Raw genomic sequence first — 23,666 nt, forward strand, 5'->3', positions numbered from 1 at the left:
TTCGTTCACAAGATATGCAGCGTAACTGCCGAGATATATATTTAAGGTACAGCAGCACCAGTTATATTTGGTAACTATAAACACTTTATTTTTACAGTATATAAAAATATAGGAACAAAATACTATACAGAAAAATATAAAGTTAAGCAGAGATCTTCTCAATCTCATTTTTAAGAGGTAAGATAAACAGGATCATACTGTGCAAACCTCAGACTTCAGAAAATAAAACTGTTCTGGTAGTTTAGGGGGTGGCACACTCAATCTGAGCAGGACAGATGCAGCAGGGGTGTGCTGAGGGACACATTCCCAACACAGGCAACTCGTCTTGCAGCTTCCAACAGCCTTCCAAATTTAATTTCGTTAAACATAAAATGAAACCTAAGTCCTGGTTCATGATCTGACTTGGAGATAAACATTCTCGCACCCCTCAGCGTATTTATGATCAAGGTGGTAAGAGCCCACCGGGACAGCACCCATCCCTGATCTCTGATCCCACCCAACAGGTTCACAATTCACGGACATCAGCGAGTCTGCAGCACGCTTGCACACAAATACAACTGGCAGCTGGCTGTGACCGGCCGGGAGCTGGAAGCGATGATTTAAGGAAGGCAAAAGGGCAGTGAAAGCAAGTGGATGAAATCCCTGAGCTTCCACCAGTTCCTCAAAGGCAGGGGGGAAAAAAACAACCCAACTGAAAGCAAGCAGCCAGTGTTCTGGCTGTCTCATTGCTGCCTTTAAGGAAGGACACCATGGACTGCAGCAGCCAACAGCACAAGATTCATCTCCTCCTCTTTACCCGTACTTCTCTAGTTTCATTTTCCACAACCAAACTGTCTGAGTTTGCTTGCAGGTGAAGCAGGGAAGAGAGAAGGGGAAGGAAATGGGGGCAGAGAATTAGGGAATTGCAGTGCAAATTATATGGACGTGGAAAAAAGCTACAAAAGAAAAAAGGTTCTCTGTAGATTTTCCAGATCTGTTCTCTCCATGGCTACAAAACAGGGTCTGTCCTCACCAGGGAATAACTGCCAACTGACCCCAGACCTTCAGAGGAACACAGGAGTAGGTTCTCTAAAGCAGTGAACTCGCCTTTACACCGAGTATCAGCCACGCTAGCAAGATGCCAATATTGCCACCCTTTCGTCACCCAGTAATCACAGCAGGTCTCCACGAGAAAAGTGCAGTGGGAGTCTCAGGTCTTCAAGTTCCTTTTATTTTGTTGATTCATAAAAGAGATTTGCAAGTCCCTGGTCCCTGTGCTGTATTCATACTGGAAAAAAAGTGCAGCAACACATGCTGGAGACAGTCCCAGAATTATTGCTGTGCTGAGGCAGCTTGCAAAGTCTGACTGAAGAAAATTGACCAAAAAAAGAGATAAGGGCAGACCTAAAAAGGAAAATGGAGGAAGAAGGGAATTGCTCCAGGCACCAGCACGTCCCAGTTCCTGCCTACTGCCAGAAAGGTGCCGCAGCGGTGTCTGTCTCCTGAAGCAGCACGTGCAGGACAGCAGAGCCTGGGACGGAGCAGCTGTGTAGGGTTAGTCAGTAGCATGTTTGGAAAGCCTCTCTGCGGCAGGCGAGAGGACCACTCTCACTGCCACTTGTAGATCTTCACCGTCTTCTCAGTCAGCGTAGCCAGGAGGTGGGTTTGGTTCACTTCCAAGGGGCAGATATCCAGCACAGGCAGGTCAGCCTGCAGCTTCTGCAGCAGGGAGCCACTGCCAGCATCCCACAGCTGTGGGACAGACAAGGTCAAAGATGGCAGGATTCTCCCCACCCACCCAAACCCGAGCTTCCTCTCTCGAGAGGAAAGACTTTCCTCAAGTTACTTAGAGGACCCTGACTACTTTCACACCCTGCCTGGATGGTTTCTAACAGAGTCCCAGCAGGACATCACCCTGACTGCCCTCTCCTCTGACCCTCATGAGCTCTCATGCAGCCTGTTGTCCACCCTCTGCATCCAAGCTGCTGTTTCACAGAAACAGCAACCCTTCTCCTCATCTTCCCTGTCATTCCTGAAGAGCCTGCGTGCAACCCTGACAGCACTTACCACATTAGCTATCCCACCAAATCCCCATTACACCAGTTAGTGCCCAGTTCAAATCATAGAATCACAGAATTGTTTTGGTTGGAAAGGACCTTTAAGATCATCAAGTCCAACCATTAACCCAGCACTGCCAAGCCCACCACTAACCCACGTCCCTCAGCACCACATCTACATGGCTTTTAAATCCCCCCAGGGATGGGGACTCCACCACTGCCCTGGGCAGCCTGTGCCAGTGCTTGACAACCCTTTCCATGAAGAAATTTTTCCTGATCTCCAACATAAACCTCCCCTGGCACAACTTGAAGCAGTTTCCTCTCATCCTATCATTTGTTACCTGGGAGAAGAGACTGACCCCCCCTCACTACACCCTCCTTTCAGGCAGTTGTAGAGAGCGAGGTCTCCCCTCAGCCTCCTTTTCTCCAGGCTAAACCCCCCCAGGTCCCTCAGCCACTCCTCATCACACTTGTGCTCCAGACCCTTCACCACCTTCCTTGCCCTTCTCTGGACTCACAGCTGTGTCAGCGTGCCCAGCTGCATTCCTCCAGTGGACAACAGGGGCTCGCTGCCTGCATTCCTCTCGATGGATGTGGACCAGGCCGTGGCTAACATCGGGTGGCCCACACTATCACAAAGCTACACCTGCTATAGCAAACACAACAGACTATCCTGCACAGTGTAACGTGCATGACAGTTCCCACCAAAACACACTGCTAATGCTTCTCTCCTAAGAGCTGCAATAAAACCCTCCACCACACTGAAAGGAATGAGAGATACCAGGGCAGAGTTAGTCGACTCATCACCAGCACACACAAAGACGCTGCCGTCCTCCTCCGGGCTCTGAAAAATGGCGTTCTTGGTCAGCAACTTGCAGGTGGGCCCAGCGCTGAAAGTCTGAACTGGGTTAGAAGAACACACCACATCTTCAGAGGCCTCTGTCAGTGGGCTGCAGGTCAGTTCCATCATCACACAACGCACACATGGGTTATTTTTACCTGCGTGGTAAAAATAAAAAGGTAACCTCAAGAAAATTTAATTGCAGACGAGTTTTAACTGTAGCAACACAAGCAAGCTGCCTCCTTTTGCCCTCACCCCACTCTTATCTATGCGCAGAGGCTTGTTGCTCTGGCTAGGGCAGGTACTACACTTTGGCTGTGCCCTCAGCACCAAAGCTGCTGTTGACCCCAACAAACAGCAGGACAGAGTGGGAATGACAAGCGCGTTGCGGGCGCGCGCTGTTACGTACTAGGCCTGTACGTCGCGAGGCAGTGCCGTGTGTTGATCTCTGTCTGAATATCGATGCATCCCGCAGGTTCCAGCGGCAGGTGATGAGGCCGGTAGGAGTTGCCAGCTTTCTGTTCCCAAAAGCAGGCTCCTTCCAAGGACCCAGCTAATATTCCACCGTAAGGCAGCGAGGCTGAGGCCATCCGGGGCAGGTAAGACAGCGATACCATGGGGCACCTGAAAGCGTGAGTGGCAAGAGTCAGTGCCGTCAGCTGCAGCCCTTCTGCCTCACCACTTCAGAGCTCCAGTCTCTCCAACCACATTGCAAAGAACGGCCTAAGCAGGCGACAGAACTGCCCTTCAAGCAAGGAACCCCAATGGGTTTGTCAAGAATAAATGAAATTCAACGTAACTAGAGCCTTACGTTTTAAAGAAGCACCAGACAACACAGATCTGATGTGTGTAAATCAGCATTTGATTCCCTCAGTAGTAGAAGAGATGGAAGTGCCAGCATCTCACACCTCTGTAATTTGTTCTTTCCAAATTAAATACTAAACCCAGCTCCAAAACAAAGTCAGTTCGTCTGCTTAGACTGCACCAACGGGCGCATTTCTGACCACTGCGTGCCTTAAAAAGATGCAGGGGCCAAGCACTTGTACCGAGTTATACACATACCACGCCAACCCTATGGGATACTTCTTCCATCTGTGCTAAATTTGAATTTTTGAACAACAGCTTCACATAAAACCATTTCAAATATTCCAGTTGCTGTATGATTTATGGAAGAAGCTATATTTAGCTTAATGTATATTAGTGAAGTTGAGAGGAATGAAAAATCCTTATGCCATACCTGGACTTCTGCGGGACTAGTTCCTGGACGTGAGAGTTGGTGTCTCTCAAATCATATATCATGATAGAGCCATTGACCAATCCAGCGTAGATGTAGTTCGTATCATCGAGACACCAGCAGCAGCTCCAGACAGGACGGCCAGTGTTGTACGTCTGCACCACGGTATTTGTTGCCAAGCTGCAGAAGAAAAGCAAAGTGTTGGCCTGTTGCACAAACATCTACCGATGAGAAAATAGCACAATTAAGGTAAGCAAATCTAGCTTTTAGAGTCTTTAGACAGAAGCATCTCTCAAGACTGAATTCTGAATTAACTCCTCCTTTACTCCAGATATGAATCTGGAAAATCTAGACAGAATAATCACTTGGATATTGCCAAGTGGTTTGTAATTCTTCCAGGACAATGCTTCCTTTTCCAGATTGATCTTTGGAGACTGGGAAAAGAAGGCTCAGTGCAGGGTCTCAGCTGCCTTACTGGAAAGGGAAAGCTAAGTTTCTTTTCTGGAAACAATTAGAAGAAGTGACTCTAGTGTGATCCCGTAATACTGCATATTCCTGGAGATCACAGGGCTCATCTATTCAGCTTACATCTCTTATTAATTATTTCCCTCTTTTTACAGGAGAGGAACAGTGCTTATGCCTCAAAAGAATCCAATTTAAGCAAAGTGAGACAGTGAGTGGGGTAAAGACAGTTAAAAGCACATTTATAGTGTTAATTCTTTAGAAACTCAATTTGTGGAAGGAAGAAGAGGGGAGGACACAGAGGGGTGCAACCCAGGATAGCAAATGAAGTTGGTGTCAGATTAGAACGTATTTGCGAAGGGCAGCGTTGTCAGCATAGGCTCAGCACACCGAGAGCAGTGGGGGACAGAAGACAGAACACAGAGTAACTCTGGGTATCCTTTACAACACGTAGGTTTCTCCTCAAGGAAGGGAAGATGCTCGGAACTCCAGAGAAGCACGTAATTGCTCCCAGGTAAGTATAAAGAGAACCACCACAAAGACAAACCTGGCTGGGGAAAACTAACAGGGCATTTGATAGCAGAGCAGTGACTGGTTCAAAACAGGGGGGAAAAAGGAAACCCACACCACTAAAGCCTTGGTGCTATTTTAAACACTTGCAAACCAGAACAGGAGCCTTAAGAACATCTTGGATAATTCCTTTTGGTAGGATGACTATGAAATCAGTAACTAGAGAAGAAAGATGACCAAAGTGGAGCTTTTCTTTCAGAAGGAGACTAAAAGTATGAAGATGCTGCTGAGGCAAGCACTTAACTCCAAGACATTCTGGGATCGAGCGCAAAAGCAAGAGGATCACAAGTTCCGATGCAGCCAACCGGGCAGATATGGGAGTCAAGTGTCCGAGCAGATACTGCGACGAGAAGCCACTCTCCAGATTAAACCATGGAAAGAGTATCAGCCTCATCTGTTAGGAATCTGACACGCTGACTTTAGCATCAGAGAGTTTTGTTTACTTTTAAACCAGCCTAGCAAACATTTCAACATGGTAACAGGAAAGCAACATTCCTTACATTTTTGTGGGAGGATTAAGTTCTCTTCCTTGCTTCACTCATGGGAAAGAATTGGGACTAATCAGTCATAACACAGACACATATCCTGCCTAATCCTATACTGACGGACAGATATGCATAAAGATGTTGTTTTTAACTCATTGAGAATCAGCCAACAAAGTTTTGAAGCGGCTTAAACTTAAGATTGAAGAGCAGCACGGAGTAGCAAGGAAATACACTCATGGGCTGCAAATTCTACCAGGACTGGACACATTTTTCTCTCAGCCTCTGCATAATTAAGTCTCCAACCTGCTGCTCTAAGTCTCTGCTAGCTCTAGAGAACCTGTGTTCCTCTAGCACGTGCTCAACAATGCTGTCTCCACATTTCATACCCCAGATGAATTCCATGCCCTGCAAGAAGTTTGAAGTCAGAAAAAGCCAACATTAGCACAGGGAAGAAAGCCCAACCTAAACACCCCTTGTTTCTGTTTTAGGCCACACAAGTTCCCGTGCTCCACATCTCCCTGCAGTAACAGAAAAGCAAGCGGACAGTAAATTTCACATCTATACATTATATATTTGTTCTCAACACAACTTGGCCAATCTGTGCCAAATTACTTGTTTTCCACTGAATTCTCCATGGGAAAAGTATCAGAGATGGGTAGCTCCATAACACCTCCACCTAAAGGATCTGAAAGCAAGAACAAGTCTTTCCCTCTGTTAGTTCCCACATGCAGGAAGAATAGATGAGATCAGGTCTGCATGTAAGCAGCATCTTTTGGAAAGCAGAACAGCAAATGCTGCGAGACATTTAGAGCGAGACCGACCAGCATCCAAGCCAGTCTCTTGCACATAGCAAACCTCCTCTGGGACAGGTTGCTCCCCCCAGCAAGGCTCACCTGGTAAGTTTGAGAGTGTTGTCCAGAGCAGCAGAGAGCAACAAGCCATCCGCTCGGTTGCCAAAAGCCAGGCCCCGAATCTGCTTACTGTGGATGGGGATGTACTGACTGCTCCTCAGGTTGGCCACGCTCATCATCTTAACACCGCAGCCTGTCACAGCAGGAGGATAAAGCAGGTTATCGCAAAGCGGCACACGTGTAGAACTAGCAATTCTATGCCAGAACTACAATGTCTGCACTGAAGCCTGCGGTGGGATAAACACGTAAAAGTTATTTGCTGTTCTGGATAAGAACCACTACAAATCATTCTTTACTTCAAAAGGCAACAGGGCTCAATCCTTAAGGATCCCAGCCAGCAAGAGCAAACTCAGTATCAGTGTTACAATTCTTGTTACAAGAGCCTGCTGCTCTTTAGCCAGTTTATTCAAAGACATTCTTGCCTAGACAAAAAACACACACAGCAGGATTACATGGCTATTTAAGAGAACAACTGTCGCCACAAAGAATGCTTACAGGTGAACTTACCCTGTGTGCTACAGGAGTCACCACAAAGCCTCCATTCAGAGATTCATTCCCTGGCTCCAAAAGCCAGACAAATAAGGTCAGTTGAATGCAGAAACAATTTTGCTATGCCTAGATAAGGCGTATTAATCTCCAAACCATTAGCCAAACAAAGCGAGTTTCATCATTCAGAAAGCATTGAAGTGCTTCGCAAATAAACTCTCTCAGACTCCTAACGCTCCATCTACTTCACTGAAAAAGCAAGTTGGCACCAGCCCAAATGTCAGGTCACTTGCCCCCGGCCATAACAGTGCGGCAGAAACAGGGCTGCCCAGGACTTCCTGGCTTCCTATTTCCTCCCTGGGAAACAGTGCTCCTATCATTCATATTAAAATCTTCTTGCTTTTGGTTTTTCTTTTTTTTTTAAAGAGTATTGACAAATCAGCTGCACACGGATCAATCCACCTACAGTTTGGGGAGCAATGTTTCTCACTCAAGCACTGGAAGCTCCTCCGCGTGCCCTAGTGCGCTGGCCCTTGCTGTTTCAGAAGATCACCTTTGCAAGGAGCACCAGACACACCTTTCACCTTCTTGTGGATGTGGCACTTCAGCAGAAGAGCCAGAGACCCCCTGCTAGGATTCTGCTGTAGAAGTGGTGGGGGAAACAAGCTACCTCGCCAGGCAGAAGTTACCAATGCAGGGGCCAGATGAACTACAGGGAGTCATATGAGTATTCCCAGTTTACAAGGCACACGCAAAGGTCAAGGAAGAGAAGTGAGGCAGCAGGGAGCAAGTAGAAAACACATTTAACTTTCACCTATGAACCCCCAAATCCTGACTTGCTTAATTACCAGGAATAAAAGTAGACTGTGGAGAAGGCTGTGATACCACGAGACAACTCAGTGAGTCACAGTATGCCATTACTCTGCAGTTCCCAGTCTGAGACACCACAAAAACCTTTTCCAGGTGGTACTTGCGCTGGCTCTGGCTGGAGGGGAGGCTGCCTGGGAGGCAGGTGCGGGAGCTGCCAGGTTGCTGAGAAGCACTCACATTGTGCTGGGCCACCAGAGCCTTCAGCTCCTGCAAAGAAAAAGACCCAAAGGGCTTTAATGTGTCACTGGCGATGTAACCTACTGGGCTGTATGTTCCAGATGCTCCATCTGTACTTGTTCTCAGATAAAGAGGGAGAATATGGTCCAATTTCCACGCTGTTCCTGAAATGCTGGATTTCCAAGTCCACCGACTATGACAGTGAGCAACAAAAGCATTCAAAATGCTATGCAAGTTCTGGCAGAACATACTCAAAGTCTGTTATTGTATGTATTAGACCCCGTGGGAGAGAGGACTCTTGTGCAACACATAAAAGCCAGTAACAATTACTACCAGATCAATGCTGTTTAGAAAAGAATGAACTGCCAATTATTACACGCAGCTAAACCACAAGAGAAAGTCAATTAGAACCATTTTCCAGAATTTCCAGAATACCCCATAAAAAAATAAAAGCCCAAGTTTCAACATAAAGGGTGTTGCAGGAAACAAGTCAGTCTATTTAATGAAGATGACCCTGTTCTTGTAAACCCTGGGCAGCAAATTCCAGGAACGACACAACTCTCAAGAGCTCCAGCCCTGTTTTCCACCACCTCCTCCCCGCCTCTTCCTCCCCCTCAACTGAAGAATGCTCAAGGATGCTCAGCAGAGACACAGCCAAGGACAGCTTCCATCAGCACCAAGGTATTCCCAGAATTCCTCTTTCTACAGAGATCATCAGGGGTGAGGTGGGTATGCACTGGCATATTCTGAGCCAACTAAAAATACCCCCCCTGTCCCCCCCCAAAAGCATGTTGACCAACTTGTAATCCAAGGGCAAAACCAGACAGTACAGACCCCCAAGGATATTAGAGGGAGCGTATATATTAAGAAAATTGCTACTTGCTTTCTGTTGTCTGAGCAACATAGATTATGCTTCAAGTACTACGTAATTTTTAAACAATTAAGGGCCACGAGAGTGATATTATATCAGCAGATTGCAAGCTAGCTTCAATATTGAACCAGCCACTACCACTTAACTCACATCTAAGCAAAGGCAGCAGTTCTCAAAGAGGCAAGATCAAAGATCAAGCTCTACATTAATAGTTACCATCAAGACCTATAACTTTTGGACACTGCTCAAGAGGAGAGCAATTCTGATATTTTACAGAGGTCTGATCTGTTTTGCATCAAGCTCATTGCGAATTCCCCAAGGGAATAAAAATCAAAGCTGAAGACTCAAAATGATCCCATTAGAACATGCAAAGATAAAACAACCTGGAGAGGAAGAAGAGGTGTAGGGGGTGCCAGGATGCTTATGTTGGAAGCTATAGCTTCAGGCTTAGAGTAAGCAGTCAGTGAAAACACCAGGAACTTAGAAGAAAGTGACTTTTAATAAAAAATTTAATAAACTCATTATTTCTAAAAGGCAGGAGGATACCACCACCACTGAGGATCAGAGAGAGTAAAATTATTTGTTGCTCTACAAAACTCTCCTCATCACCTCCACTCAACATTCAACTTTTACACCAGTTATTAAAAAGGAAACCAGGCAATTAAAACCACAAGGACTATTAGTACAATTGCTTGTATTTAAACACAATGGACAAACCCAGCAGAATCAGGAAGTCTTACTGGAGACCCATTACCAAGGTGATTAAAAATGTCGCTCTGCACAACAAATTCCGCTAATTGTGCTCAAAAGAACACTCTTCTGTAGTGTAAGCCTCTACCTTCCTTTAAGATGCTCGGCAGAGTCTTCCTGGTGCCTGGTGTTGACTAAGGGGCTCGAGGGCACACTCGTGTCTCTGCACACACCATGACTGCCTCCTAGATTTCAGCTTGAATGAACACAGTCACACAGGCTGGGGAAAGAAGAGGATGTACAGCAGAAGTCTTCCCTAGGAGTATGCATGAGAAGCAGAAGCAGGAGAGCACAATGAATAGGAAAGGAAGAGAACCAGCTACAAGAAATTCAGAACAGTTTTCTTTTGAGTATTAGGTTACAGTCTTAATAGCTGATACGAAGCTTGAAAGACAAAGGCAGTTATCAGATGACTGTCGCTCTCTGGCTGTGCTCCCACAGACCTCTTAGCGAAGCCATGCCTGCTGTCGTGCACAACACAGCCCCAGCCTTGCATTTAACAGAGATAAACACAGGGCTGTGCAACCTCACCTGCAGCGCAGCACTACAGGCATTCCACCTTCCTTTGGTTCAGGTTCAGATTCAAAGGGACACACAGCATTTTTAATCGGCTTCACTATAAGTAACAGCTGAATGAAACACCAGCTTTTACCAACTCCTTATAGATCTTCCCCAGACATCAACTGGAGGTGAACACAAAGATGAAAGATTTTTATGCAATAAAAATAAATAAACCCTAAAATTTTTCTAAAAGGTGTTAGTTTCACAAATTTTTTATTAATATTTTGCCATCCAATTCTTTTTGGATGCTCTGAAAATCCTATTTTAAAAAAGCTTTCCCAACACATCGAGCAATATAAACTGACCTCTGCAAGGCTCACAATTACACTTGCTTGCTTCTTCACAGCAGCATGCAATCTCCTGGCACTTCCCTGCCAGTCCTCCCTTTACTGCTCCATATGCACCCAGAGCTACTGTTTCCCACTTGCAAAAATGAATCTCCTACCCTAGCTAATGAGTGTTATTAATGCCAGAAGCCAGAGATGGTTTGCTATTATTAGCTAACTTTTACTGAAAATTTTGGCAGATTCAGAAGTACTGCAATAGCTCACATCTGATTCTCAAGTTCTTTGTGCTCACAAAGGAAAAACTTTAGGCAAAAGGAAGGCTTCAGTAACACTGCCTCTAAAATTCAAGGCTGAGCCTGCCCTGCAGTGTGCAGCAGATAGCTCAGCACAGCACACACTGCAGGTTTACATACAGAACACCACTGCTGAGAGCCTTCTTCCATTGTTAGCTACCTACCCTCTCTCCCCTCAGCTTCAAGTTCCTTTCCTCATGTATTTATGTATGTAGCTAACGTATATAGCTAAAGACTTAAAAAACATCCCTTTTCTAGCCTCAATCATCTTAAACACTTCAATAACAAAGTACAACAGATGAGATTGTTAACAGACAAGAGCAGGGAAAAAATGCATACAAACCTAAAAAAGGTCATAACTAGTGACACGACTGCTGATGAGGCGCAGCTCTCGAGCGCATTAGCAACAAAAAAGGGTTCACACAATGACTTTTGGGGGAAGCCGATGGCATTTGCTTTCTGTAAGTCCTCAGACACCAAGGTTTCTATGCAAGCAGTGAACTTCATAGCTATTCCAGTCAAGTTCTACGCAACTGAACTTTGCCATATCGAGTGTCCCTCTGAGCGTACAGACATTTCACACATTTCTTTTGTAATCCCACAGCACTCTGGCACACAAAGCTGTAAGTCAATACAGAAAAACAATTAAACATGTTTGCTCATGCCATCAGTAACATTGCTTGCTGAAAGGACCAGGGCAACAGACTCAAGATGCAACAAGGCAAATTCAGATGAGATGCTAGGAAAAAAAATTCTTAATGAGGTGGGTCAGCAATGGGATGTCCCGAGAGGCTGTGCGATCTGCTCACGTACACACAAAACCTGGCGTGACAGTGCCCTGAGCAACCCAACCCAGCACTGAAGTTACCCAGTTAGGGTCCCTTCCAACCTAAATGGTACTATGCAAGTAGTTGCTTTACTAGATGACCTCTCATAAGAGACAGAACTCATTAGCCAGATGCTCAAAATATAATCAAAAACTTAAGAGACTTATTCCAGACTTCCTGCTGATTTTCTGCTCCCCAGCAAACTGTTTTACTTTCAGTTTATTCATAGTATAAACAAGCACCTTAAAATTGCTTCCAGCATTCACATTAACCACTACAGGACAGTGATGAATGCAGTATAAATACTGAAACAGAGCTTAAAGAACACAGGGTACTTAATCTTTATAACATGGGACTTCAATTCAGTTAGACTGGATACTCTATCATTTAACACCAAAAGAATTGCAAGGAAGACATTATAGACCTGCAGTTTTATCTTATTCACATTTTCTTTAAGCCAAAGTTTAAAGTAGACCAATTTTCTTATTAGCTCTGATGAGCACACAGCTTCGTGCAGGATTTTAGGCAAGCAATTTATAAAGCCTTATCTTACATCACATGAGAAGACTTCAGCAAAGAGGATGCTGCTTAATGTACAGACATGAATAGCCAAGGCTATAAAAAAAATCGAGAAGTAGACAAAACCATAAAATTAAGCGAGTTACTAGACAGAGAGAGATTAGATATCATCTACTTCATACAACAAAAGCAGCAAACTGGCTGTGAAACAGTCTGTTGGAAACCTAGCACTGGGGGAACATGCCAGATAATTCACAGTTGGAAGCACCAGTGAAGTCCACAACTGATAGGAACCCTGCAAAAGCAGCTGTGATGGCTTACAAAATATCACAGTATTGCATGAGCCAGAAAGGAAGCAGTCATTTAGCAACCAGTCACTTATGTTCAGTAATTTGTATTCTAAGGGGACAGAGGTGCCTCTCAGCAGCTGTTCAGCCCACGCATGCAGCCTACCCTGTTGACAGGCCAGGTCTCCTGGTACCAGAAGGTGCTTAAGTCAAACGTTGACTGACCTTCACAGAAAATTTAGGTTTTTTCTTCTTTTGTTTTTGCAAATAGCCATGCCTCTTCACAAACTACTTCTCAAAGGCTCTTGACTAGATAGTGACAATAGGTCCCATTACAGGTTTACTAAAGAGATTTCTCAAAGCTTATTTTGATGCAGCTAATAGAAAGATGAGGAGAATAAGTATTACCAGGCCTTGCCAGGCACCACAAAACCTCAGGAGGAACCTGCAACATCAGCAGCTAAAAAACACTCTACAGCTAAGCTGTACCTGCAAATTTGATAAAGTCTTAGAAGCACAAAAAACAAAGGTCAGTGCTATATCGTAACCCGAATATTCCAGCCTGGGATGTTTAGGATATTCCCAATGATTCACCAGTTGAGTTTACTAAATCTTGCTGCTTATTAAAACTGGCAGCCTGTCTTCTCTCCTCTAAGGGAAAATGGAAAAAGACAGGCTGAAGAGAAAGGGAATCCTCTGTGTATTATTAGTAGCATGAGACTCACCTGAACTTGCTTGTGGAGTTTGCTGCATTCGTCTGTCAAAACCTGCAGCTGGAGACGGCTCTGTGCAGACTCCAGCTCTGCCTGTCTCCGCAACACCTGCTCCTTTTCCAAAGAGCTGGAGGAATGAGAGAAAAGCAATCCTTAGGACTAGGTATTACCAAGAATGCGTCTCTGGGCTGTTGACTCCTGTCCCCAGACTTCATCCCAACGCAGGTCCTGCTCAGGTAAATTCAAAAGTAACAGAAAATCTGGTACCACACTCATCCAGTGCATTCACCTCACGATGTTCTTGGTTATGCAATTGTACTGAATGACTCACTCAAGTATTGTTCCATACAAACAACAGCCTTTCACCTCACCCTCTCCTAATGCACTAATTTAGTAGAGGAGAGTAAAAGAGAAATCAGGTTTTTTGCCCTACAGAAACAGTTCAGCAAATTCTATACCATCAGTGCCCATGTAATATACCATGGCAGTAATACAGCAAGTCACAACACAGCAAAATCTTCCAGCTTGTTTCTACTACCAGTAACTAATTTTGTATTTCAATAAAATACAGCTATCAGCCAGATACAGATAAATTCTCTGTGAATACCCATAGAGAAGCCATACTTACTACCTCACCTTGAGCCTAAAAGTGCATATGCACCATTTAGCAGCAGCACTTTTGATAAGATACTTCAATTTCTCTTTCATATATGCTTTACATATGAAGGAATAGTTAAAAAGGAGGAAGAAACACCAGTATTCCTTAAAATTAGCTGTACGTTGGGTCTGTAATGTTGACCACTGCATTCTGCACTTCAAAAGCTGCAATATTCCAGTTATTTCAGTAGTTGATGTGCAGGGAGATCTCGCTTGCCTAAGTACCTTCTAAATATACAGACCTAGCCTGGCATGTTTACCAAGCACAGAATTCTGTCATTTCCCTATTGCGTCCTCACACGATTTTTTTACTGCAGAAGAAACAGGTGAACCGCTGTATTTAACCATCACAAGCACATTCTTTACACAAGTACCCAGAGCCTGAAGGCTGGCTTTTTTGAACGTGAAGAATAAAACCGATGATCTTACACATAATTCAAGGCTAAGAGCAAAGCAATACTGATGTGTGCATCAGTGTTCACATTTGTCCTCTGCTCGTGGCCATGTGCCACAAAGCAGCCACTGCCAGCACCTGAACCGGACGGACAGGCAGGCATTGCTGTCTGCCTCCCAACAGAAACAGGAGGCAGAGGAGGTGCAGGGCAAGCAGGGAAGGGCTGCAGCAAGACTGAGGCACAAGCAGCAGTTAGACAACTACCTTTCCCTGAGAGATGACAAGGTTTGAATACCCAAATGCCATCTGTGCTTCTGAAAAAAACCTTATTTATCATTTGTTTTGCAGTGTTGATCCAGTAAAAGTGTGACCCTTCTAAAGGTACAGTTCAAACACCATCAGGCAGTGGCAATGTGGACAGAAGAGATATTTTCCCTTCGTGACAGTTACTCCTCAATCATTTCTGACTAATAATTACCAGGATAGTGAGGTTTCTGTTGAGACTGCATGGAAAGAACAGCAATACAGTTAGAGACATGTGAAGAAGACCCCAATTAAATTCTATTCACTACAAGGTTCAGGAGAACTCAGATATCTGCAACCTTTTAATTTCAGAATAGTATCTGTGACAGCATCTTACTGAAAAGAAATTAGTCCCCATTTTCATACCCGCTTTTCCTTTCTTTCAACAAAAACCCTACATTTAAGTTGGAGGGGGAAGCAGAGTCATAGTAATGCTTGCTGACCTTTATTAAGTAAAGCTACGTGAAGAGTTTGACAAAGCAAGATGGAAAGTGATTCATATGAGAGATTACTCTGTTTAATGCATGCAGAAAAGATGGCAGAAAAGGTCAGCTATTCACCCCCCTGCATTTCTAACTATGCCTCGCTTTTCTCCTCTAATGATGAATTAGCAATATACGGCTTTTTGGCAACAACTCTGCGCGTTCTCCCGTGATGGCATTTCAGGATACAGCACAAGATGGCTTTTGTTATTTCAGTGCCACAAAGCACAAACTCAAGAATTCTGTTCCAAAAAAGAAAATTCTCCTTCCAGGTAAGATACACACAACCCAGCAAGACCTTGGTTTGTTAAGCCAGCCATGCTCATGATAATCCCCAATGCACAAATTTCTTCAGACAATACAAGAAACTAAAGCAAGAAGGCAAAGCCAGCGTGCAGCTTTCAGTGGCAGGCAGGCAGTGTCTGTACGTGGAGACTCCATACCTTTTCATGCGTTCCTGTTCGCTGGTATCCAGCGCTTTCAAAGTGCGAGCGTACAGGATCACAATGTCGGAACGTTTCGCTTTCTTATTGCACTGAAACAAGAGACAAGTTCAGTTCATCTACAAGAATTTAACTATCCAAACTATGCGTCCCTACAAGTTGCTAGGCATTATTTTGAAAAATCCTTGTGGTAGTAGGGAGGGGTTGTCTACTTGAAAGCAAGTCCACAAAAACACAAATATACCACAGCGTGCTTGCAAGACACTCCTTCATACAGACACCAGAGCTCTAACTGGGGCTACAACAGTTTAGGTTGTGTATCCTATTGCACCTTGAATAACACATTGCCTTGCTTCCCACTAAATTTGTTCTGCTAAAGCACCAGCGATGCAGCATGGTCAGGTAAGTTCCAGTGACACAAAAAAAAAAACAACTAAAAAACAAAACCATCAGACAAAGGGGGAGAAAAAAGAATGAAAACAAAACACCAGCCCAACTTCTATTTTGAAAACATCAAGACTGGCTGCTTGGCCAACAGACAAGGATTTGGGAACCCCCGAGTATACTCCCAACTCTTATTTACGTACTATGTTCCTTTGATCAAATCCTATAGGGCCAAATCCATAAAAGCATTCCAGTGTCAGTATGAAACACTGACATCCCACTGATTTCAGAGATACACGGGGAGTCAGATAATCCAATAATTTTGTGTGTCTGGCTTTAGTACTTTAGAGTCACCTTAAAAAGAAGAGATAATACCTCCCAGAGCTGGGACTTGGAAGAAATTACAGCATCTGCAAGCTTACTGTTTTGCAAATATACTTGTTGATCAGAAAAGAGGCAGTGAATACTCAGATCAAGTAACCTCCGCTGAACATTAAATTACTATGTGCACTTAAAATGCAGACTTCTCTATTATTTAGTAGCACAAAGATATCACGGGCAACAGTTTCAGATCAGACAACCCCCTCCCTTCATAAAGAACTGCCTTGCAGAGCAGTAAGTGGCTAAGACGGCTTTCCTGGCAGCCAGCAGCTGTCACTGGCAGGATCAGGAATGCTGCAATTTCACAGTAACTTGCACTCAAGCCACTTAGTATACAGAGCACCACGCACAGCAGCTCTGTGCTATTCAATCAGAGAACGCCCAGTCGCAAAGGACAGCGACTGAAAATGAAGGGAAGATGATTTAGCTGCAAGGTTCTCTCCAGAGCAACAAGTTCTCCCAGGAAATTTTCAGTAATGACATCACTGGAAGAGGAAGCAAGCACCCCTTACAAGTTGTTAGGGTTCAAGAAGAAAGCAGTCACAAAATTCCAAAGAGCAAAGATGCCAGGAAGGTCTCTGACAATTCTGTCTGGGCCTGGAGTGGGTGAAGAAAAGCTTACACAGAATTGACAGGGACAAGAAAAATAAGGTTTGGGCCTTTGCTATGGCAACAGTGATTCTTTAGGTTTAATCCCAGTGCACATCAACAGGAAGTTTCTTGTTGACAGGAGGGAACCCTGCGCAAAGTCAAGCAAGACTATGGAAGCTCTCAAAATGACAAAGCCAAAGAAATCCTGGGCTTCCAGCCACCGACTTGGAAAGGGGCAGAACTGAATCCAATTTACAAGGTACTCGTCGACCTATTTTTTGTCAACGTTTCTTTCTGGAGAAAAGGAATAAGGAATGGAAGCACATCGCAGAGAAGCGCGGACCTAATCGAAAGAGATCAGTATTACCCGTGGAAACAAAGCTGAAAAGAGCACCCTAAAAAGCAGATCTACCATTTGCAAACGGACATTAGAAGGTGCAACTTGTTTCCCAGTTCACTCTCTGCAAGCTACCTAAACAATCTGATCTGCTTAAAGGCTGCAAAAGCAGATGCAGTTCAAAGCAGGAGATTAAGCAACTGAAAAGAGTTCTCAGATTTCTTGCCCAATAACATATTCTTTAAAGATTAATTAATTGCTTCTAGGAATCTGTCTGCCATTCCCATATTCCAGGACCACAGTGCAGTGTTATGAAACCAATTACAGGTTTAGCACTTGAACTCTCAAACTTCCGAGTTCCTACTCACAAATGGTTTACTTCAGGGAGAAAACCCAAGTCAGAATCCTCCCTTTAAAGCAGTGCTACTTGTTCCTGGCCTAGTTATATCAAAATAATGCTGATTTTTGTTATTTCTGACAGCAGGCAAAAGTGGATTTTTCGTGCAGCAAGCAGTTGTAACAGTTACAGTGCTCACGCCTGCAGCAGAAGTTACCCAATAGCAAGTCCTTTCCAGTGGATATAAATGTCCCTTTTACCTGGGGGCACTTCCCTGCCTGTCCCTTGAGCCACTTTTCAATGCAGGTGTAACCAAATAGGTGTCCACATCGCAATGCTGAGAGACGGTGGTCCCCAGCATTGGTCCACTGCTCAAAGCAGATGGCACAGGTATCTCCTTCCTCCTCATCCAGCAGTGCAACACGAACTGATGGCTCCAGTTTCTTTGGTGGCGTTCTCTAGGATTAAAAATAAAAAAAAAAACACAACAAACACACCACACAACTTTTTTTTTTAGATAAATGCAGCATTTACCATATTTAATCTGCCTCCAAAAGCATTTAGATCATCTTACCTGCTTTTGCTGGACTTTAGACTCTTCATCTTCATGGCTTCCATGTTCTACAGAAGCTTGAGACAAAGCTCGAGGTGGCTCTGCTTGGACCTGATTGGAAACTGGAGAAAGCATTGCTTAAATGAACTGATACATAACAGGGGAGACAAGGAGTTCTCCTGACTTGATCTGAAACAGTCGGGGCATAAGGTAAGCAGTGCAAGAACAGCACAGGTTACATACAAAGCTTCACATCAGTGTCCTGGATACTGAGGGTCAGGCAGTTTGTGTGTGTAAGCCCTTCCATCCACCAACAGTAGTGCTGAAGAACTTTATGCTTTCTTTTATAGAAAGCAGCAGAATTTCTGCATGTTCAGTGAAAAAGGGGAAGTCTTTCAAATACAGCAATTGTTACCAGGATTTTCTGACCTGCTGAAAACAAACATATCTGCATACAGGTCTATAGCTAGGCTGATTTAAGGATACAGCCCTGCATCATTATGCCCAGAGACATACAGACACCAATATGAAGAAGTTATTTTGCCAAGGGATCTAAGCATGCATATTTCATGTGCCAAGAAAGCAATTACCATATGCTATCTGTCCATTCACCCCGACTTAAAACAGTTTTCCTGCTGGTAGTTATCTGAACTCTCAGTTCTGCTGGGCCATATGTTTTTGTGGTGGGCCTGTTAGCCCTTCTGTTGAAGCACAGGCACACAGAAATACTACGTTGGGATTACCACCACTAGCACACTAAAAAAAGAGCAGAAATTACCATCTCCCCCATCTCCTGACAAAACAGAAGAGTTATTAGTCACATTTAGTATTCAAGGCAGATATTCTCAATCAAGTGGAGAGGTACCACCTAACCCTGGCTAATGTCAGTAATGTTTTCAGCCTCTATGGTTCTGGGCTGAACAGGAACCAGTGGCTTATATAAGCAAAAAAGACAAGGGAATTCCAGAAAACCCAGAGAGCATATGTTCACACAGTATTAGACAGCATTTAACAGCTTGAGCTCCCGTCACGTGTAAGACTAGCTCAGAGCAAGCCAAATGAATCTGTTCAAAAGACACCTCATAGATGTACCCTCCAAAAAAGGTGTCAAGTTGGGCTGGCCAATCAAAAACAAAACGCAGGGCAGAGAGAAGCATAAGGACATTCCTTAGAGAGTGAAGTAAAAGAAAACTAATCTTGTTCTCCTATTCTCTGGGCATCAATAAACTTGACTAGCAAGTTAACTATTTGCCACTTTTACGTAAACTGTGCATGTTCACGCAAACAATGTCACTGAAGTGCATGGCAGCCTGTGAACGTGAGTCTGGATAAAGGATTGCGAGCCAGAGAAAGCTGAGAAGAGGAAAAGCCAAACAAAAAGCCCACTGTCCTAAGTACCTCTACCTCTTCAGCTAAGCGTCACGAGAAGTTACAGGAATGAAAACTCTAAACTGAAGCAGACTGAAATCCCAAATAATTAAAAAATGCTGAATCAGATGCTTCTCTGAAAAGTGAAAGCACTGCTGATCTCCAGAGATGTGATCGATGTCTTCAGTAATACTCCTTGATAATATGTAACAGAGCAAGTGTTTTAAGTACTAATCCCTAAACTTAAAGTTATTCTGAACATTTCCAGGATTAATTTTAAGCAGCAGCCTGCAAATAGCAAAAAGATTGTATTTAACATTACAGTAGCAATCACCCATTGCTGCTACTGCTCTTAGGAACTGCTTGCCAGAAAGCCTTATGGCAGCAACCTGCTCCTGTCAGCTGTGGGCATAATGATCTCTTAGCACCGTCTGGCGTGAAGCTTGAAAGGATTTCCCCACTGAGTTCTGAAGCAGCAAGATGAGTTTCTGCAGTAAGTCTCTACACAGCTCAAATACAGCACGAACCTCCTGAGCCCGCTGCTGGAGGTGTCTCCTGGGCTGACGGTAACAGCGGTGCTGCAGCCTCCGCCACTTCCTCCTCCTCAGCAGAAGTGCTGCTGTCAGAGTCGCTCACTTCTATTGTTTCGTCTGAGCTGTGTTCCTGCCTGTCCCTCGCTATATGCGAGGGCTCCACACGCGGAACTGCTCCTGTAGCTGGCTCTTGGGTCCTGCTGAGTTGAAAGTAACTGTCCAATGCTGTCCTGAGTCCAGAAAAGGAAGAAATAAAAACCACAGTTATTTCAGGTAAACTGAAGACTCTGCATGTTTCTCCACGCTTGTTTGCAGTAAAATTCCTAGGCTCTGACTGCAATAGGAAGGTATCAAAGTTATCAAGACAGACCTCCTCTAGTAAGAGGCGCAATCCCATACAATTACCCACTTGATGAACAATCAGCAGTATCATACAGCAACCGTTTGTTTTGCTCAGCTCAAAGAAAATCTCCTTCTCGTTACAACACTGACATTGTCTTCTTTTGGGGTGGGGTGGTGTTGGAGAGAAGCAAAGCAAAGATCACATAAGTATCGTTCACTAATAGCCTAAGGAACTCCTAACTGGTACCTCCAACCCTAACTCAGACCTTGTTCCCAAACCCACTGGTAATATTAGATGCACGAGGCTTGTATCAGAGTCTCATTCCATTGACTACTTTGTGCCTTGTCTTTCCACTTTCCCTTTTCTTTTCTACTGGAACTTCATCCCTGGATAGAAACATCCTCCCCTCTCCCCCCATCAATTCAGCTATCATCTCAACTATCCTCCAGATTGAAAGCAGAAGTTTGTCAGGTTGCCTTCTAGCCCCAAGAACTCCAGTGACCTTCACATGCAATCCAAGGGCAAACAGTACAGTTAGGTTTAATCACTTGGGAGCAGAGCAGTTCTTGGTCTCCCTGAATTGAAAGGCAGTGCTCCAGTTAATTATACTTTCAACCTTGGCATTTACAAAAGCTACAAAGATGAGACAAAAAAAAAAAAAAAAAAAAAAAAAAAAAAAAAAAAAAATCGAACAAACCAGAAACAGGGATTTCTTTCTGGCTGGAGAGCATCCCCACTCATCACCCTGTAAACCCATCACAAATGATATTAAACACAGAATTTTTACTTTCTTTGCCTGGAGGTAACAAAAAAAAAAAAAACCAAAACTATAGAAAAATACTCGTTTGCATGTTTGTGAAAGCTTCTGCAGCAATTGTCACCAGAAAACCTAATCAGGCAATCCCCAAATCTAAGGTGAAATGCAAAACAAAGCACAAGCTCCACTGAGCTAAATGCTGGCTGGAACTGCCGAGAGTCAGCACTGCTGCAGGGAGCACCGACAGGAATCTGGCAGAGCAGAGGGAACGGTGCGAGCAGAAGCTCTGCAAGCGAGATGGAAAGCGTAGAAGGACTCAGAAGTCAACACCACCACTGCCAACATAAGAATTGGGGGGATTCACTTAATAAGAGCAAAGATCCTGTCAGAAGAGATCAGAAAGCGTTGTGCCATTATTGAGCTTAAAGGGTACGTGAGCTGCCCAGAATTTGGCCGCAACCCCGCACCTGGACTGAGCCGGGCTCTGTCAGCCAGAAGTAAGGCAGTTTTAAACTGATGCCAGACCTGATAGAGTGCAGTTCAGACCCAGTTTAATTTCTGCTTTACCTGGCACTGACTGTCCTCTGGGAACCACCAATTCTCCGCTGCCTGCGAGCTCTCCTCACTTGTGGACGCTGTGTGACCTGTGGCCCAGGCAACGGCCGATACGGATCAAGTGCTCCCTGTAGCCTTTGCAGTCCGTTGAGAGCAGAGGGAGGACTCAGATGCGGGTCAGGCTCAGCAGCTGCTTCTCTTGTTGTACCAGCATTTGGTGTGACAACAGCGTCATCAGCAGGAAGAACTGCAACGCTCCCTCCTCCTTCACCCAGCACTGAAGCACGGGACGATGGCGCTGAGTGAGCAGAGGGCTCCGTGGGAAGTGTCCTGAGGTTCTCTACAGAGTAACCAGCCACTGGTTGGAGATCAACTTCCATCTCTTCTTGAGCCATTTCTGCAAAGAGTTGAAGAAAACTAGTATTTATTTGCAAGTCTGCGCCCTGCTTCTAGCCTGAGAGTAGCAAGAATTAGGTGCAGCAGTCAGTGACTACAAAAGCCTTTAGAATTCAGACTCGAGAGACAATTTGTCCTTTTGCCTTAGACACGCAGCAGAGCTAAACCGCCCCGAGTCGATACAGGTATGTGAGCTGGCATAGCAGGCAGCACCCGCCCAGAGTCCTGGACTCGAAGTCTTTGGCTCAACAGCAGCTAGCACCAAAGGCACATTGCAAAAACTGATTTAAGTAAGCCTTTGCATGAATATGGAAAGTTAGGGATTTCTTGCTGGCGTCACTTACTTGCCAGTACATTCATGTGGGTCAACAGAGTTTGGAAATATTCGAGAGATTCTCCAAGGTGAGCAGCACTGCACAACACCCACAGAGACAGAAACAAGCTCTACAATGCAGTCCTTTGTCCGTCGCATTGCTCTCGGGAGGTGGGTTTCTTTTCAAGTTCCTTTGAATTCAATTCCTTTATGGTAACAGATCGCTGTGACCCTTACCCACAGCTCCCTTAACAGGCCTTTCAGGTACTTTATATTCACCAACACCACGCCAAGCCAAACGGGTGTCACAGCAGAACCCACAACTGAGACGTTAGAGGTAGCAAGTTACCTACAGCACCAGCATTTGTGGATCCATATTCAGTCTGAGACTAGATAAACATGAAATTTGCAGTAAAACATCACCTATATTATTTAGCAATGGTTGCCCTGCAAATGTCTTTAGGATAAAGATTTCAGGTTACCTCCTAAACAGAAATACAACCATGGGTTTTGAAGAAAAACAGAAGAGATAGTCTGTGCATTGCTAATTGTTATGCTGTTGTCAGACAAAAAATTAGAGCACTTCAGTCACCCTGCTCTACAGGCAGTCTTACAACACAAAAAAGTTCAAGATTATTTCTTTAACTGAATAAATAGGTGTGCCAAAAAAAAAAAATAGTCCTTTTTTGGAGAAGATGTTTGGATTAAATTCTGCAAGCTGCTGAAGGGCATTCACATTCTCAAACAATACTCAGGCATAAACCTGAAAGGCCTTGGGAATTGCAGACATTTAGCATTACTTAAGAGCCCAAAGCACACACCAAAACTTATTAGGCTAGGTGCTGTGCAAACAGAGCTGCTTTTAGTACAAAGAATAAGTAGAAAATGTATACAAGAATTACTTGAGGGGGATGTACTAATGCGCACATATTTTTATAGACCTTTCAGGAAATTCTAACTTAAATATCATTTTATAATTCTTATCCGAATTACCAATTCAGCCTACGCTAGGCCAAAAATAGATGTTAAGCACCAGCTCCCAACAGAACAGTCAAGGTATAATAATATTCAATGATATTCACGTTCACGATAAAATTGCCACCTACAAGCACAACAGACCCTTTATTTTCCCCATGAATTAACTGTGAGACTTAAAAATATTGCACACATTCACCGTTGTGGGTTAACTAACCCCGTGTAGCTCTTAATAAAAAAAAAAAACACGTTAATACTGGCATTTTCACCATTAAATCTTGTGAGCCTTCCTGAAAGGGGCAAAGGCCAGTGCTTCCTCAGGACAGCCAGCTGCAGGCCCAGCAGTCACCGCAGATGGAAGGTCTCCACAAACAAGCTGCTCGG

At 44.3% G+C, this 23,666-nt stretch overlaps 1 protein-coding gene across 1 annotated transcript; it reads right to left on the reverse strand.

Annotated features, from left to right (window-relative positions):
• Nucleotides 1-860: 860 nt before the first annotated feature.
• On the reverse strand, nucleotides 861-21,993 carry RFWD3 (ring finger and WD repeat domain 3). Its single transcript, XM_068411419.1, has 12 exons — nucleotides 21,611-21,993; nucleotides 19,938-20,173; nucleotides 18,064-18,164; nucleotides 17,750-17,947; nucleotides 15,460-15,551; nucleotides 13,193-13,307; nucleotides 7,874-8,102; nucleotides 6,522-6,672; nucleotides 4,115-4,291; nucleotides 3,287-3,501; nucleotides 2,818-3,035; nucleotides 861-1,731 (listed from the first exon to the last, which is right to left on the reverse strand). Exons 1-12 carry the CDS (start codon nucleotides 21,991-21,993, stop codon nucleotides 1,588-1,590), a joined length of 2,259 nt encoding a protein of 752 aa, XP_068267520.1. The 3' UTR covers nucleotides 861-1,587.
• Between the last annotated feature and the right edge of the window lie 1,673 nt (nucleotides 21,994-23,666).

This window comes from Nyctibius grandis, chromosome 12, assembly GCF_013368605.1.
Source record: "Nyctibius grandis isolate bNycGra1 chromosome 12, bNycGra1.pri, whole genome shotgun sequence".
Classification (NCBI taxonomy): domain Eukaryota; kingdom Metazoa; phylum Chordata; class Aves; order Nyctibiiformes; family Nyctibiidae; genus Nyctibius; species Nyctibius grandis.

What these genes read in the sequence shown, in the direction of transcription:
- RFWD3 (XM_068411419.1), bottom strand. Translation starts at nt 21,993, where the DNA reads ATGGCTCAAGAAGAGATGGAAGTTGATCTCCAACCAGTGGCTGGTTAC. An exon ending in AACACTCTCAAACTTACCAG is followed by an intron (nt 4,292 to 6,521) that starts GTGAGCCTTGCT and finishes TTTCTTCTGCAG; the next exon opens with CTTGGCAACAAATACCGTGG. An exon ending in CCTCGCGACGTACAGGCCTA is followed by an intron (nt 3,036 to 3,286) that starts GTACGTAACAGC and finishes TTTACCACGCAG; the next exon opens with GTAAAAATAACCCATGTGTG.